Raw genomic sequence first — 17,367 nt, 5'->3', positions numbered from 1 at the left:
ACCTATGTAAGAATGCTGTTTATTGAGCATTACACCATAGTACCCTCCAAGTTCATCATTAAGATCGAGGCCCTGGGTCTGAATCCTGCCCTGTGCAACTGGGTCCTGGACTTCCTGACGGGCCATCCCAGGTGGTGAAGGTAGGAAACATCACCTCCAATCCGCTGATCCTTAACACTAGGGTCCCACAAGGGTGCGTGCTTAGCCCCCTCCTGTTCACCCATGACTGCGTGGCCAAGCACGCCTCCAACTCAATCATCAAGTTTGCAGACGACACAACAGTAGTAGGCTTAATTAACAGCAATGACGAGACAGCCTACAGGGAGAAGGTGAGGGCTCTGGGAGTGTGGTGCCTGGAAAACAACCTCTCACTCAACGTCAACAAAACAAAGGAGATGATCGTGGACTTAAGGAAACGGCAGAGGGTGCACCCCCTTATCTACATCGACGGGACCGCAGTGGAGAAGGTGGGAAGCATCTAGTTCCTTGGCGTACATATCCATAACAAACTGAAACCTACCACCCACACAGACAGTGAAGGGAAGAAGGCGCAACAGAGCGTCTTCAACCTCAGGAGGCTAAAGAAATGTGGCTTGTCACCGAAAACCCTCACAAACTTTTACAGATGCACAATTGAAAGCATCCTGTAGGGCTGTATCACCACCTGGTATGGCAAGTGCAAGGCTCTCCAGAGGGTGGTGCAGTCTGCCCAAAGCATTACCGGGGGCAAACTACCCGCACTCCAGGACACCTACAGCACATGATGTCACAGGAAGGTCAAAAAGATCATCAAGGACATCAACCACCTGAGCTGCTGCCTGTTCACCCCGCTATCATCCGGAGGTCAGTACAGGTGCATCAAAGCTGGGACCAAGAGACTGAAAAACAGCTTCTATCTCAAGGCCATCAGTCTGTTAAACAGCCATCACTAGCACATTTGAGGCTGCTGCCTATAGGCATAGACTAGAAATCACTGGCCACTTTAAGGAATGGAACACTAGTCACTTTAATAATGTTTACATATCTGGCATTACTCATCTCATATGTATATACTGTTTTCTATACTATTCTACGGTATCTTGGTCACTTAATAATGTTTACATATCTGGTATTATTTATCTCATATGTATATACTGTTTTTCTATACTATTCTACTGTATCTTAGTCCGTTCCGCTTTGACATCACTCGTCCACATATGTATATACTCTTAATTCATTCCCACTAAGATTTGTGTGTATTGGGTATATGTTGTGTAATTTATTAGATATTACTTGTTAGATATTACTGCACTGTCAGAGCTAGAAACACAAGCATTTCGCTACACCCGCAATAACATCTGCTAATCACGTGTATGTGACCAATAAAATTTGATTTGATTTGATACTGCTCACCACCTGCAGTAAGACTGCTCTCTATCCATCTTTCCCATATACAAGGATGACATTCAAATCACACTGCTTTGAGCTTGTGCTGTCCCAGATGTAGTCTATTTTGTTTATAACTGTATATTTTAAATGGTGAGTAATAGCCTTTAATTCTTACATATTCTTCGTTAAAAAAAAAGAAAAGTTTGTAATATTGTAAACATAGCTTTCACTGACTGTAAAAGGATCCCAAGAAAGAAAAATGTATAGCAAGAGAAATAGACAAGGAGGAAAATGTAAATGTTTTACTCTACTCAAGTAGACAAATTATGATAATGGACACTGACAAGTATCAGGGGTTGTAATTGTTCTTTTAAGAAATTAGACATTTTCTCTGCTTTCTGCATAATCATTTTGACCTTTCACCCTCCACACTAAGCCAGGGAATTGTGCTCATATGAAGAAATGTAAATGAGACTTGTGTGAAGAGCCAAGAAGTCTTATTTTCCAGTCAACATCCCCGCCATTAAAATTATGTTTTGAACGTTCCTTGTTCGTTCATTCACCATGTCTAGTTTTCAAAGATCAAATAGTGTATAGAAGCATTTATGTTTTTCTCTCTGACAAAAATTGGTTCAATTGAGTATCATGCGTCAGACAGAGATTCTTTGAGATTTTCAGACTTCCATCTTTACTGCATCATATTACAGGAAGTCAGATATTGCACTTGAATAGAGTGTCTGTCATGTCAGAGTAGTTCAAATAATAGACATTCAGTGTTGAGAATTTGATTTAAAAGAAGGCGTCAACCCTGTCCCTGAGTTCTGTATCTGGGACTTATTTCCACACAAATATGTATCGAATGTTCTAAAGAAATGTACTACAATCAGGGGTTGGAACTGAAATTATTTTCCAATCGTTTCGTTCTGAACAGAACCATTTTTCCCGCCTGTCCGTTCCACTGTTCCAGCCATTAAATTAATTAACCAATCAGTGTGGATAGAGGAGTTTGCTATGGAGCAGGTAAGCGATTGAATCTATTGTAATGAAACTGGCAGGGAGCAGCCCTCGAACCCTCGACCTTCTAGCCCGAAGTTCAGCGCGCTGTCGACTGTGCCCCAAAAGCATGCTCGAGCGGCAGAGTCGATATCCGCGCTTATAACCCCAGGGTCGTTACACTACTCCCTCCTTTCAAAGAGCGCGTCCTCGCGCTAGTTTGCGACTCTACGCCTTATAGGAACGCGCTCACTGGCCAAGCCCACGCACTGTCGTGGATGCAAGGTCCGATCCCACTTCTGACACCAATGTAATGAAACGGGCAGGGAGCAGGCCTCGAACCCTCGATCTTCTAGCTTGGAGTCCAGCGCGCTATCGACTGTGCCCCAAAAGCATGCTCGAGCGGCAGAATCGATGTCTGCGCTTTTAAACCCAGGGTCGTTACACTATACAGGAAAGTCATTAAGAGCAAATTGTATTTTGCGGTAACAGCATGGTTTAATCACAATGAAAGACAAATACACACACTGTGGTGCCAGTCATCTTGTTATGGCATGCGTTATCTAAATTGGGCCCACAGAATTATACCTACGGAGGAGTTGCTTCTAACTTGGAAAGTCTCTGAACTTCCGAGTTGTATAGTATTCTTAACTAGCTTTGAAAAAGCTTATCCATTCTTCTGTAATTAAACATCTCTCCCTAATTTCTGAATTACGCTTTAAACGTTCTCAGGAGGCTACAGTAACATATGGTTCAGAGGGGAGGGGCAGGTAGCCTACACACACGCACACCAACTGGTAAAGATTTCCAGCTGGCAGGCAGACGCTTGAATCCGTTTCTGAGTGACAGAGTGAGGGCTTTGCATATGTGCTTTGTTGCAATTTTGGTGGGACTGAAAAAAAATGTCCAGAACGTAAAATAATGTTATTAACCGGTCCTCGTGCTTTTAAAATGACGGTTCTGTTCCAGAACAGTATACATCACTTTCGTTTCCGGTTCGGATTTTATTCCTCTAATAATTTAGATATTTTCCGGTTTTCGCTTCTGTTCCCATTACCGGTTCCAACCCTTGACTACTATGGATCATCTTTGCTTTTTTACTATGGCCTGGAAGTGTATAATTGACCGTTTTTTTCAAATTTGCTTGATGGTTGCCCTGCCCTCTGTCTTCTGTGATATGTGTCATCTGTTTACAAAAACCTTCAACCAACATTTACTCACTTTGTTGTTTGCCCCATAGAGTGACACTATCTTCATTTTACACACAGCAGACAAGCTATGCCAATGTCCAAAATAGTTTTTATTTTCACATTGTAATGCCATGACATTTCCCTATCACATTGAAATAAAAGTCAAAGTGTATTGAATTACAATTCATCCCGTTTATATTTTCTGTCAGAATTTTTGCTAATTTCTTTTTCATCTCTTCAGTATTTTAACTTGTCAACGTTCAAAACACGTTTAACATTGAGATGTACACAATAACATCTGAATCCCAAAACTTCCAAATCAGCTTATAGGCAGGAAATGGATACACAATAAAACTCATGAGGGAATCATTTCTAAATCCTCCCAAATCCTTTTTCTTCATAAGCACCTGGTAACATGCTTAAAATATCAGGCATTACCCAGCTTACTCTATTCAATATCAAGTCTCAGGCAAGCTGCAGAAAAAACACCTCATATTTCAGCATTTGCTTTTTAATTTCCTCTGTGCTGCTATCAGACATAGACTGGAGTCTTTTTTCTCTCGTAACATGCTATGGGGACGGATGATAAACGTGTTGTGTTATTCAGTGTGCCCTGATGGTGCTTTTACAATGTCCTTTCATCCAGGGGTCAGCTCCCTGGTTTTATCTTACATCTGACTGTCATTCACACGGCGCTGCGATACGCCAGACGCATGAAACCTCTTGATGAGTCTCCCAGCCTTTGGAAATATCAGACGTGCATAAACAGCTCTTCCTGCTCCGCACTGCTCCTCCAGTCGCCACCTGAGTGGACGATGATGATGTGGCCATGCTCAGTTCTTCACAGCCGCCTGTCTTATAAAAGGCCAAGCCTGGTTGGACAGCCTTCTGCAGTGTTCTGCTGTGTGAAGGTCACTTAGGTAGAGGAGAGGAGCTAGAGGAGAGGAGAGTGGATGGCTGAGTGTGGCTGTGCTCGGAATTCTTATGTGCTCTAGCTAGCTAGTCTATGGTAGCACTTCAGTTCACAGCGCTATATATCTATGCATATAGTAGATCCACTTACGGCGCCTACGGGCAGCATTCTATCCTGTTTAAAGTATTCATGAACACTCATAACATGTTTTCTCCATTTGACATGAATCAAAATGTCACATTCACATGGAAAGTAATATGCTGAAGTTGTGATGGCTGGCTGTTAGTGGAGGTGCTGTGAGGTGTGTTAGTCTACAGGTGTCTTTAGACTGGGCTGTCAAAGTGAGACAGGGTGTTTTCTTCCCCTGCTCTGTGGTGCACTGCACAGACCGCATCTACATTAGCATAATATACACGGATTGCTTCAGCATCAGTAATAATATTCATCGTTTTATTGAATCAGCGATTTTATCCCCAGCTCTAAGAGGAAAGGATAGCTGAACACGTGCTGCTGCCTCTGCCCATTTAGCCAAGCCGACTAGCATGCTGCCTCTGCCCATTTAGCCAAGCCGACTAGCATGCTGCCTCTGCCCATTTAGCCAAGCCGACTAGCATGCTGCCTCTGCCCATTTAGCCAAGCCGACTAGCATGCTGCCTCTGCCCATTTAGCCAAGCCGACTAGCAAGCTGCCTCTGCCCATTTAGCCAAGCCGACTAGCATGCTGCCTCTGCCCATTTAGCCAAGCCGACTAGCATGCTGCCTCTGCCCATTTAGCCAAGCCGACTAGCAAGCTGCCTCTGCCCATTTAGCCAAGCCGACTAGCATGCTGCCTCTGCCCATTTAGCCAAGCCGACTAGCAAGCTGCCTCTTCCCATTTAGCCAAGCCGACTAGCATGCTGCCTCTGCCCATTTAGCCAAGCCGACTAGCAAGCTGCCTCTGCCCATTTAGCCAAGCCGACTAGCATGCTGCCTCTGCCCATTTAGCCAAGCCGACTAGCATGCTGCCTCTGCCCATTTAGCCAAGCCGACTAGCAAGCTGCCTCTGCCCATTTAGCCAAGCCGACTAGCATGCTGCCTCTCGTACTGGGATGAAGGAGAAGAAAAAAAGCTTTTCCCAACAGCACCATTTTCTCTGTTTATTACTTACAGCCTACCACATAATGAGCTACTGCCACCACACATTTCCACCATCGCTGAAATTAATGCACGTTTTCCTGCCAGATAATGGAACTATGCAAATGTCTAATTGATTTTGTCCATCCATGCTTTCTTTCATTACCCTATTCTAGGGTTGTATATTGCTATGAATAAATAATCCAGTGGTAGCACATCATTATTCATTGTGGTTATTAAATAACATTCATATTTCGATAAGGCTATTACCTGTAAAGGGGTGCTACTCTTGTCTCGCAGCATAACCCCCATTTCACGCCCGCATTTCTACCTTGTCTATATTTATAGCTTTTGACCTTGAGTTGGCATAATAGACGATGCATTGATCTCCTGAAAAGGAAACATGTCCAAGTTATCACTGTGTCACTGGTCAGGCCCCATTTAGACTGTTTAAATTAGGTTTGCTCATCAGCCCTAGAGGACTGTGAGATCCATTTTGACCTAGAAGTTGGAGGGGCAATATCATTGACATGATGTACTTCACAATTTGAATTTTAAATCATATTAATTCAGTCATTACACAATGTGTCAGCAGAGACATTGGGAGTTGAAATGAAATCCTATTCAATTAAAATGTCCCTCCAAAGCTTCTTGGCACATTGCAAGTAGTATTTCTGCTAAACTCTGTCACTCCCATCAAAAAAATTCCAGACTAGAATTACTAGTTGGCTGTCTTTGAAGCTATAAGCTATTTTTTTCATTTGGCATGCCTACTGTACCATTTAGTTGACCCATGAAATGTGGTATTGACAGGGCTGGCCTTTTGGGAGGTTTTTTCTCATGGGCTCAGAGACTATTGTGGTTGTTTTTATGATGTAATGATACCATTCAAGTGGACAGAAATCATTCACATGAAATGTTCATGCCCTCCACTGGTTGGTTAAGAAAAAGTAACGAACAGAACCAGCAGAAAATGGCCTCAATCATTTTTGTTTTTAAATTGGCTATGACACAATGTGATATACTGTGCCAAAAAGTGATTTTCAAAGCGCTTTCTATTTTGACTTTACAGTAACTGTGAAATTATTTGATTAAGTTCACTCTTCTCTGCAAACCACATTGCCACCTTTCACCATTCCACAGTATGTGACTGATCCCCTCTCTCTCCACTCCAGGTTTCTCTATCCTCCAGGCCATCATGGAGTCAGCGGTGGCCAATAACTGGCAGGTTACGGCCCGGTCGGTGGGCAGCATAGTAGACCCCACAGAGTACAAACGCATCATAGAGGAGATGGACCGTAGGCAGGAGAAACGCTTCCTCATCGACTGTGAAGTGGGAAGAATCAATGCCATCCTGGACCAGGTACAGTATAGTGGGGTTTAACACTAATACACTGCTGCAGTAGCTGAGGGGGTTTGTTGAACTCCACTTGGATGATGAGTTACCTGAAACCTGAAGACTGATGTAAGAGCTAATTACGTTGGAACCCGAGTTTGGTTGTATTGGTGCTTGTGGATCAACTGAATGACTAGACAACCAAGGTTTGCTATCATATTTATACTCTTATACCTATGGGAAGAATTATCACACACACACACAGTTTATGAGCTTTGGATCTTAGGTGGCGACACCACTTATTTAGTTATGTGTGTGCATGAATTTAATCTTGATAATCTTGATTCTACAAAAGATTATTAAAGGTTTGGTTGTGCGCTTGTTTTCAAATACAAAGAGGACTTTATTGAAGAGAGTCTGATTCGCCCACGTAGATCTCTGGCTGTGTCCTTTCAAAGAAGCCTTCTAGGAGCCTCAGTCTGCCATTCAGTCTGCCTCCATTCCTTCAATACCTCTGAAAGTCCCATCTCCATTTGTAGGGACCTCTCCTGGCCTCTTCAGCTTTGTACTTCTTATTCCTTTTCCATTATTAGCCTCTAAGACATTTACCAGGGCTTTTCCATTACCCTCGAAAACGTTTAACAGGGCAGTAAGGCTAAACCCCTTACTTAGAGCCTCGTAATAACCTCACACACCACAAACAGAGGGAACATTCTCTCTTTAAAGGGGTTATTGTGCAACATAACAAAAACACAGGGGAAACTCAATTAAAGCTTGTTGGTTCTTGTTTGAGGTCGACTCTTGGGCTACATTTTCACTTAGGAATAACAGCTACTATTAACAATGGTTGCCTGTTTCCTAGGTGATCAGCCACTGAGTTGGCCGTTAGTGTTGATTTTTATGTATTTGTTTATGTCTGCTGTGCACAAGCTTGGAATGGGTTCACTAATGCTATTGTCAAGAATATAATTTAATCCCAGTTGTTTTATTTTTTTGCTTGTTACACTCAGGATGACATTTAATGCCGATATACAGAGTTTGATTAATTAGTGATGTAATTCCCAACTATAACTAAATGCTTTAGGTTTTTTCATAAAACATGTTTCCAATGAGTTTTTTTCAGACATAATTGATATGTTGGAAATATCCCCTGATCAGTGACATTGGTCAAAGGCCTTTTTTCTAATATTCAATCTGTCAATTGAAATTGAAGTAATTCCACAATTTGTCATCTTGAGTCAGCGGTGTTGCAGGGTTTTCTCTGAAAATGTAACAGAGCTCTAATGAGATGGAGGGCCAGGGGTAGACGGTTCAAAGGAATGGGACTGACTGACTGACTCCCAGGACCTTCAATCCACACAGGACTTCCGCTCTTCATAGTGACACTGTTTGTTTCACCCATGCTAGGTTTCCTTAATATTTTACACAAAACATACAAGGTTCATATGATGGTGTGTGTGTGTGTGTGTGTGTGTGTGTGTGTGTGTGTGTGTGTGTGTGTGTGTGTGTGTGTGTGTGTGTGTGTGTGTGTGTGTGTGTGTGTGTGTGTGTGTGTGTGTGTGAGTGTGTGTTAAGGCCTCATATTCGTCATTAATCATGGCTTAACGCTGACCTTCTTGTCCTCTGCTGAGGTGTGTGTATATGCGTACAGGCCTCTGGCTCTCATATAATGATCCTTCATTATGATGCGCTAAAGAGTGTTACTGTGACCTTTCAGACAGATTTGTGTTCATTGCCACTTGACCTTGAAGGATGTATCTAAAAGTGACAGGATATCACTTTCTCATTCAAGTCAGGATAAATGCCTACCTGTCCTGATTAATGTGAGAGGTTGAGTTCTGGACATGTATTAGAAGAATTCAGCTTATTAATTCTGAGCTGTCCTACAAATACCAATATGGTCATTCTGTTTAACGTCACGCAATTATAAGTGTGATTGTAACGGTCTTCGTCGTCCTCGGATGAAGGGGAAGAGAAATCAGACCAAAATGCAGCATGGTAAGTGTTCGTCATTTTAATGTTAAAACTGAACACTAATGCGACAAGCAAACAAAAGAACAACCGAACAGTTCCGTCAGGTGCAAAACACTAAACAGAAAATAACCACCCACAAAAGCCCAAAGGAAAACAGGCTGCCTAAGTATGGCTCCCAATCAGCAACAACGATATACAGCTGTCCCTGATTGAGAGCCATACCCAGCCGAAACAAAGAAATACCAAACATAGAAAAAAGGGCATAGAATGGCCACCCCAACTCACGCCCTGACCAACCAAAATAGAGACATAAAAGGATCTCTAAGGTCAGGGCGTGACAGTACCCCCCCGAAAGGTGCGGACTTCGGCCGCAAAACCTAAACCTATAGGGGAGGGTCCGGGTGGGCATCTACCCGTGGTGGCGGCTCAGGAGCAGGACGCAGACCCCGCTCCACCGCTGGCTCACCCCACTTTAATGGCTCCCCTAGAGCGTGGTCTCTTGCCGCCGACCACGGACTGGGGACCCTCGCAGCGGGCCCCGGACTGGAGGGCGACTCTGGGAGCTCAGGACTGGAGGGCGACCCTGGGAGCTCCGGACTGGAGGGCGACTCTGGCTGCGCCGGTTCCGGACTGGAGGGCGACTCTGGCTGCGACTGTGGGCTGTCTCTGTCGGTTCCGGACTGTGGGCCGTCTCTGTCGGCTCTGGACTGTGGGCCGTCTCTGCTGGCTCCGGACTGTGGGCCGTCTCTGCAGGCTCCGAACTGTGGGCCATCTCTAGACGGGGCACTGTCGCTGGAAGCTCTGGACGGTGCACTGTTGCCGGACACTCTGGACGGGGCACTGTTGCCGGACACTCTGGACGGGGCACTGTTGCCGGACACTCTGGACGGGGCACTGACGTCGGAAGCTCTGGACGGTGACTGCGCACTGAAGGCCTGATGCGTGGGGCTGGCTTTGGAAGCGCCAGACTAGGTACACGCACCACAGGGCTAGCGCGAGGAGCAGGAGCAGGACGAGCTGGACTGGGCTGACGCACTGGAGGCCTGGTGCGTGGGGCTGGTACTGGAGGTACCAGACTGGAGACACGCACCCCCAGGCTAGTGCGAGGAGCAGAAACAGGGCGTACTGGACTGTGGGGTCGCACTGGAGATCTGGTGCGTAGGCACAGGACGGACTGATTCATCCCAGCGCTCCGGAGACACAGTACGCAGCGCCGGCGCAGGATAACCTGGACCGAGACAGTGCACCGGAGACCAGATGCGCTGAGCTGGAACACTCCGCCCCGGCTCAATGCCCACTCTCGCCCGGCAGATGTTAGGAGCTGGGATGTAGCGCACCGGGCTCTCAACGCGTACTGGGGACACCGTGCGCTCTACCGCATAACACGGTGCCTGACCAGTACTACGATGCCTCCTGACTCAGGCCAACTTCTCGTGTGCCCCCCCCAAAAAAATTGGGGGCTGCATCTCGGGCTCCCGTAGCTCCCGTAGCTCCCGTAACTTGTCCTCCCAGAATCTTCGCTCCTTCTGCCAAGTCCATCCGTCAACCCGATGCTCCAATCCACGCTGCTTGGTCTTCTTATGGTGGGTGGTTCTGTCACAGGTGTCGTAGGGATTGGACCAAACACTAAACAGGAAACAACTACCCAATCAGCAACAACGATATACAGCTGTCCCTGATTGAGAGCCATACCTGGCCAAAACAAAGAAATACCAAACATAGAAAAAAGGACAGAATGCCCACCCCAACTCACGGCTATGACCAACCAAAATAGAGACATAAAAGGATCTCTAAGGTCAGGGCGTGACAGTGATATTTCTGCTTTCTGAGTCCTGACAGTCACAGTCCCAGTGTGAATGTTGAAGCCAGCGGTGGCTCTGGAGTTTGAGGCTGGCAGGGCACTGGGTCGGCATCTCTCAAGGACGGTTCATTATGTGGGTCGTCACATCAACACTTTGCTTTAATATCAGCAGCTCCCACTGTAAGTAGGACACACGCCGTCCAATAACGGCATACAATCAGCCTGCTAAAAATAGCCCTAGCCTCCTAGCCTGAGGGAAGATCTCACACAAAGGCAGGCATGAGCCTGAACACAACCATAATCACTCAACGATGCACTGGGCTGGATGGGATAAGGAGAAGCCACCAGAATCCAGCAGTCATTTTGTACTGTATTCCTCGAGTTGTGTGCAGTACTGAAGGCACAGTATCTGAGAGATGCACAGAGAGGAGGGCTCCCTATCTCTCAATATGAACCCGATGCCCTGTAATTCAAAAAGCATGCCTAGCACAGTGGCTCCTCCTATTCAATCATATAGTCATTACTCATTACAGTTTCTCTCAGTGTGGTAGTTTGGTGCTAGACAGACCAGAGGGTGTGCTGGGCTGAGGTTCTGTATGTGTTGATTTGTGGGGTCTGGGAGCTTGCCCTCTCTCACCATATTCAAGGTATCAACCTGCTCATCCTCTCACTAAAGAATAGGCCCAGGCATGAATGGGTCTTGGGAGAGACCTCACTCCCACAAGCTGCTCATAAATTATAAAGCGACACGTGTGTAATCCTGGCCACAGGACCAGTTCACACACACACACACACAGAGACACACAGAGACACAGAGACACACAGAGACACAGAGAGAGAGAGAGAGAGAGAGAGAGAGAGAGAGAGAGAGAGAGAGAGAGAGAGAGAGAGAGAGAGAGAGAGAGAGAGAGAGAGAGAGAGAGAGAGAGAGAGAGAGAGAGAGAGAGAGAGAGAGAGAGAGAGAGAGAGAGAGAGAGAGAGGAAGAGACGTGCCATTTCCAGGCCCAGGGAAATGTGCTCATCTGTGGGGACACAAATGCGCGCACAGGAACACTACCTGATCTAACGAGCACACGAGGGGACAGCTTTATTACAGGCCATACTGTTTCTAACTGTCTTAATCTCCCCCATAGAAACAACAGTGACAGCACCGTCAACAAAAACGGAAGGGATCTTTTGCAGCTCTGTAGAAGCCTGGGTCTGTACTTTGTCAATGGTAGGTTACGGGGGGACTCTTTGGGGAGATTCACCTACTGCTCACCTCTTGGCCACAGTACAGTAGACTATATGATCACAGACATGGACCCTTTCTCTCTCAGCTCATTCACTGTCAAGCCACTAACACCTCTGTCTGATCACAGCCAAATTACGTTGTTCCTCAAAAGAACAGACATGGAAACAACCACACATTCACAGCCCAGTAAGCTGTACAACATCAGAAATTCATACAGATGGGCCCAAAACAGCACAGAAGAATACCAGAAAGCAACCTGGAACCAAAATATCCAAACACTCTTAGATAACTTTCTGGATACCACATTCACTCACAGTAAAGAAGGCATCAATCTAGCAGTACGAAACATCAACTATATATTCAGGCAAACGGCAAAAGAAGCACAATTGAAATTGATAAAAAACAAAACTAAAAAAATCGCAGATGACAACTGGTTTGATGCAGATTGTAAAATTATAAGGAAAAACCTTAGAACACTATCCAACCAAAAGCACAGAGACCCAAATAATGGTGAACTACGCCTTCATTACTGTGAGACTTTAAAACTCTATAAACGTACACTCAGAACCAAAAAGCACAGTACAACAGCAAGCAGCTGACACTAATTGAGGAGTCCATAAACACAAACAACTTTTGGCAAAATTGGAAAAAACTAAAAAAATCTAAACAAGAGGAATTAGCGATACAAAATGGTGACGTATGGACGACCCATTTCAAAACACTCTACAACACCGTTCAAATTGACACAAACGCAGAACAACGCCAAATCCATGAGAAGTTGAATGGATTAGAAAAAGCTATAAAGGACAATCAAAACCCATTGGACTCCCCAATTACTGACCAGGAGCTCTATAAGAAACTTCAGGCCCTCAGATTTAAAAAAGCATGCGGACCTGATGGCATCCTAAATGAGATGCTCAAACTCACTAGTGCAAAATTTCAATTGGCTATATTAAAACTGTTTAATTTGATCCTGAGTGTAGGTTATTTCCCTGACATCTGGAATCAAGGACTCATAACCCCAATCTTTAAGAACGGAGACAAATTTGACCCTAACAATTACAGAGGCATTTGTGTGAACAGTAACCTGGGGAAGGTTTTCTGTAGTATCATCAATGTAAGAGTTCTAAACTTCCTTAATAAGCACAATGTCTTGAGTAAAAGCCAAATTGGATTTATACCAAAACATCGCACAACTGATCATATTTACACCTTACACACCCTGATAGATAAACATGTCCACCAAAATAATACCAAAATATACGCTTGCTTTATCGACTTCCAAAAAGCATTTGATTCTATTTGGCATACAGGACTGTTCTACAAAGTTATTGAAAGTGGTGTAGGGGGAAAAACATATGACATAATTAAATCAATGTATACTGGCAATACGTGCAGCATTAAAATTGGTAAGAAAAGAACAGAATTCTTTAACCAGGGGCGGGGCCTTCGTCAGGGTTGCAATCTGAGCCCTGCACTATTCAATATTTACATTAACGAATTGGCCACTATTCTAGAAAAATCCTCAGCCCCTGGTGTTAGTCTCCACAATTCAGAAGTTAAATGCCTACTCTTCGCAGATGACCTATGCCTGATGTCACCCACAGCACCTGGCCTACAGCAGAGCCTGGACCTGCTAGAGCAGTACTGCCAGACCTGGGCCCTGGCAGTAAACCCCAAAAAGACTAAAATAATGATTTTCCAGAGAAGATCCAGATCTCAGGGAATTAGACCAAAGTTCTCAATTGGTACAAAATATATAGAGTACTGTACACACTACAATTACTTAGGTTTAAAAATAAGCTCAACTGGACACCTTAATGAGGCAGTGAATGAACTGAGAGAGAAAGCACGCAGGGCATTCTACGCCATTAAAAAGCAAATTCAAATTGAAATACCTATTAAAATTTGGCTAAAACTAATTGAATATGTCATTGAACCAATTGCACTTTATGGCAGCGAGGTGTGGGGTCCACTTGCAAAACAAGATTTCATCAAATGGGACAAACACCCCATTGAAACCCTACATGCAGAGTTCTGTAAGATTCTCCTACGTGTCCAGAGGAAAACTACAAACAATGCATGCAGGGCAGAATTAGGCCAATATCCACTAATAATAAAAACTCAAAAAGAGCAATTAAGTTTTGGAAACATCTAAAATACAGTGACCCCCTCTCATATCATTACCAAGCCCTGCAATGCCAAGAGCTGAGCAAAGAAAAGAGTCCCCTCATCCAGCTGGTCCTGGGGCTGAGTTCACAAACCTGTTCTACTAACACACTGAAGCCTCAGGACCAGAACATCCAATCAATCAGAATAAACCAAATTACAACACAGTCAAAACAAAACTACATTGCTTATTGGGAAACACAAGCACAAACACAAAGCAAAATGCAGTGCTATCTGGCCCTAAATCGACAGTACACTATGGCTAAATATTTGACCATGGTTACTGATCAAAACCTTAGAAAAACCTTGACAAAGTACAGGCTCAGTGAGCACAGCCTTGCCATTGAAAAGGGTAGACACAGGAAAACCTGGCTCCCTGTAGAGGAAAGGCTGTGCAACCACTGCACAACAGCAGAACCTGAGACGGAGCTACATTTCCTGACAAAATGTCAAAAATATAAAACAATTAGAGAGTGTCATTTCCCCAAATTTGAAACCCTTATTCAAGGTTTCAAAGACCTCTCTGATGAGGATAGGCTACCCGTCCTGTTGGGGGAGGACGCAGAGAGCTGTGGGTTGGCAGCGCACTACATTGCTGCCTGCCATAAGTTGAGGGACAGTGTCTGACAGACCAATAAACCTGCACATGTCCTCTACTGTATGATTATTGTTATTGTTCAATGTGTTGGTTATTTTGACCCTTGGTTATTGTTGTTACTGTTGTCCCGTTGACAATATTTGATTCTCATTTTTATTTATTTTTATATTGTAAATATCCAAAATAAGCTTTGGCAATATGTATATTGTTACGTCATGCCAATAAAGCGAATTGAATTGAATTGAATTGAGAGAGAGAGAGAGAGAGAGAGAGAGAGAGAGAGAGAGAGAGAGAGAGAGAGAGAGAGAGAGAGAGAGAGAGAGAGAGAGAGAGAGAGAGAGAGAGAGAGAGAGAGAGAGAGAGAGAGAGAGAGAGAGAGAGAGAGAGAGAGAGAGAGAGAGAGAGAGAGAGAGAGAGAGAGAGAGAGAGAGAGAGAGAGAGAGAGAGAGAGAGAGAGAGAGAGAGAGAGACGACCATACATGCAGCCTCACTCTACTGTGATGGAGTAGGAGAAATGCCCACTGGTGGACTACAATTCCACACCAGGAGAGGAGGGAGGATGAGCTGGATTCTGCTGGTGGGGGAAATGGGAGCTTGTCGAGAGAACCTGACTGTGTGTGAATTACCGTATTGCTAAATGGTTTGTTTTACATAGATATCAGTGTTAACGGTATGACGGGATACACTGTCTTTGTAGTTGTAGTATTATTAATACACATTTGTATTACCCTTTCCTGCTGAATCGTTTTACCCATTCATTTAGCAAAGAAAGAGGTTTAAGTAGAAGGGGAAAGGGGAGGATTTGAATCCTAGAGATGACAGTTCCCATTCTGAAGGAGTTGGATGACAAATGACTCTAATACAGCTACAACAAAGAAAAGGCTCCATCAGGGGGAATGCTTTTAAGGTAGCCAAATCCTTTGGAAGATACCGGAGTATAGATGAAGCCCTGCACAGAGCCGCGGCTCCAGGCTACTTAATTAGAACAGATTCCCCTAGGAATACTTAGGCTAATGGTCCAGCAGCAGCACAACCCAGTACAGAACAGTACAATCAGGAGGAGAGAAGAGATGAAGATAACTGTGCTTTCTTACACGATGGCCATGAAAGACAGAAAGTCCTCTCTCTCCCAGACAGACTGATGGGCTGGTTTATAACTTCTACTGCAGAGGAATACAGCACCACATTTCAGCTAAAACTTCATCTGAATGTGTCTAATCTCATCATTCAGAATCAAATCTTCCTTGCGTGCTGGCCATCGTGCCAACTACTGGATTTGAATGTTAAGGATGTCATGAAGAACTAGTGTGTTTCAGTCTGGAATCTTAGGTTAATCTTAGGTTAATCTTAGGTTAATCTTCATAGATTTGTTGTTTTTGTTAGTGATGAGGTATTATGCCTTTTGAAGGGTAAGAATGATTTATTATCAATTGTTCTGTTTTTTAATCACAAAGGGAATTGACTAAATGTCTACAGATGTAGGACCATAATTTAAGCCAATTTGCTACAGCAGGAAAAAAATCCTGCAGCAACAGGAAATATATGAATTGTTATGTGGATTTTAATTCATGGAATTTTTGTAAGGGTTTATACATTTTTACATGGAAATTACAAACTTCAGAAGCCTTTTTAAACCTCTAATACACTACACGTTTTACATTTCCTTCATTGCTGGAATGTTTTCCTGCATTGCTTCAATGTTTTCCTGCAACAGGGTGATCAAATTAAGAACGTACATCTGTAGCTGTTTTCTCCTGGCCATGATATGAATGCTCCAGCCTCTGGCTCCGGCTGCAGACACAGCTAACAGCTGACATATGGGCCCACTGTGATGGATTGACTTTCAGACAGGGAGTGGCTCCCTCCTGTTACCCTGTTGCTCCACAAACCATAAGATCCATCCTCAATGAATGTAATGCATCACACATTGACCACACATTGACCACACATCACTGGCTAATATTTGAGGCTGATTTGTTAAGAGGACAATAACTATGAGCATTCCTTTATGGCACCCAGGCTATCTATTGCATTTATTGTTCATAAAGAATGGAGGAACCAATCAATGCAGTCGATACTGTAGCTCCTCTCTCACTCTCCAATTGTGCAGTTGGATAGGGTCTAGACTGTTTGACAGTTCTTCTTTTTCACTAGGCTTTGAAGAGTATTTCCATCCCCAAAGGGAATAATGGTGAGCTGTCCGCCCTGACTAGGGAGGTGGAACCATAGAAATAGAATAGAGTGACATTCTATTTGTCTAGAACACACTGGCCTGGCCCACCTAGCCCCTGACCAACCAACCAGGCCAATAACAACAGAGACTGGTTCAGATCAGGAAGTGAACTGATGTGACTGAGAAATGAGGATGACCCCACAAACGTTCCTATCTGTCTGTTTTAGGTGCAAACTATACATATTATCATCCCAGGGGAAGCAGGAAACTGGAGCTCCACGATCCTATACATATTTGTTATGCACACATCACATGCTTTATTTTTATTTGATATTTTCTGGCCTAGAAACAAGACGTATAAGACAGTACATTATGCATCCACTAGCTATTATGCATACTGTCTTCATATACAGCAATTATGTCTCCTAGACTGGAACTGGCCTCCTTTGAATGGTAATCCATGTGAGTCACTGAAATACCTCAACTCGCCCTACTTGCGTGTGTGC

The 17,367-nt window shown here is 44.2% G+C and overlaps 1 protein-coding gene across 6 annotated transcripts in view; it reads left to right on the top strand.

The window, feature by feature from the left end:
• The window catches only part of LOC106603380 (glutamate receptor 3), a 119,172-nt gene that overhangs the window by 65,915 nt on the left and 35,890 nt on the right, over positions 1 to 17,367 (top strand). For all 6 annotated transcript variants that reach the window (XR_006769638.1, XR_006769639.1, XM_014196980.2 and 3 more), the window contains exon 4: positions 6,752 to 6,939. Coding sequence is in view for 4 of the 6 variants with exons in the window: in XM_014196980.2 (XP_014052455.1) it covers positions 6,752 to 6,939 (188 nt within the window). In the remaining 2 variants the exon portion in view is untranslated. The remainder of the gene's footprint in view (positions 1 to 6,751; positions 6,940 to 17,367) is intronic.

This window comes from Salmo salar, chromosome ssa04 (genome assembly GCF_905237065.1).
Source record: "Salmo salar chromosome ssa04, Ssal_v3.1, whole genome shotgun sequence".
Classification (NCBI taxonomy): domain Eukaryota; kingdom Metazoa; phylum Chordata; class Actinopteri; order Salmoniformes; family Salmonidae; genus Salmo; species Salmo salar.
Note: the sequence above shows the minus strand (reverse complement) of the source record. Positions and strands in the feature narration are given on the sequence as shown.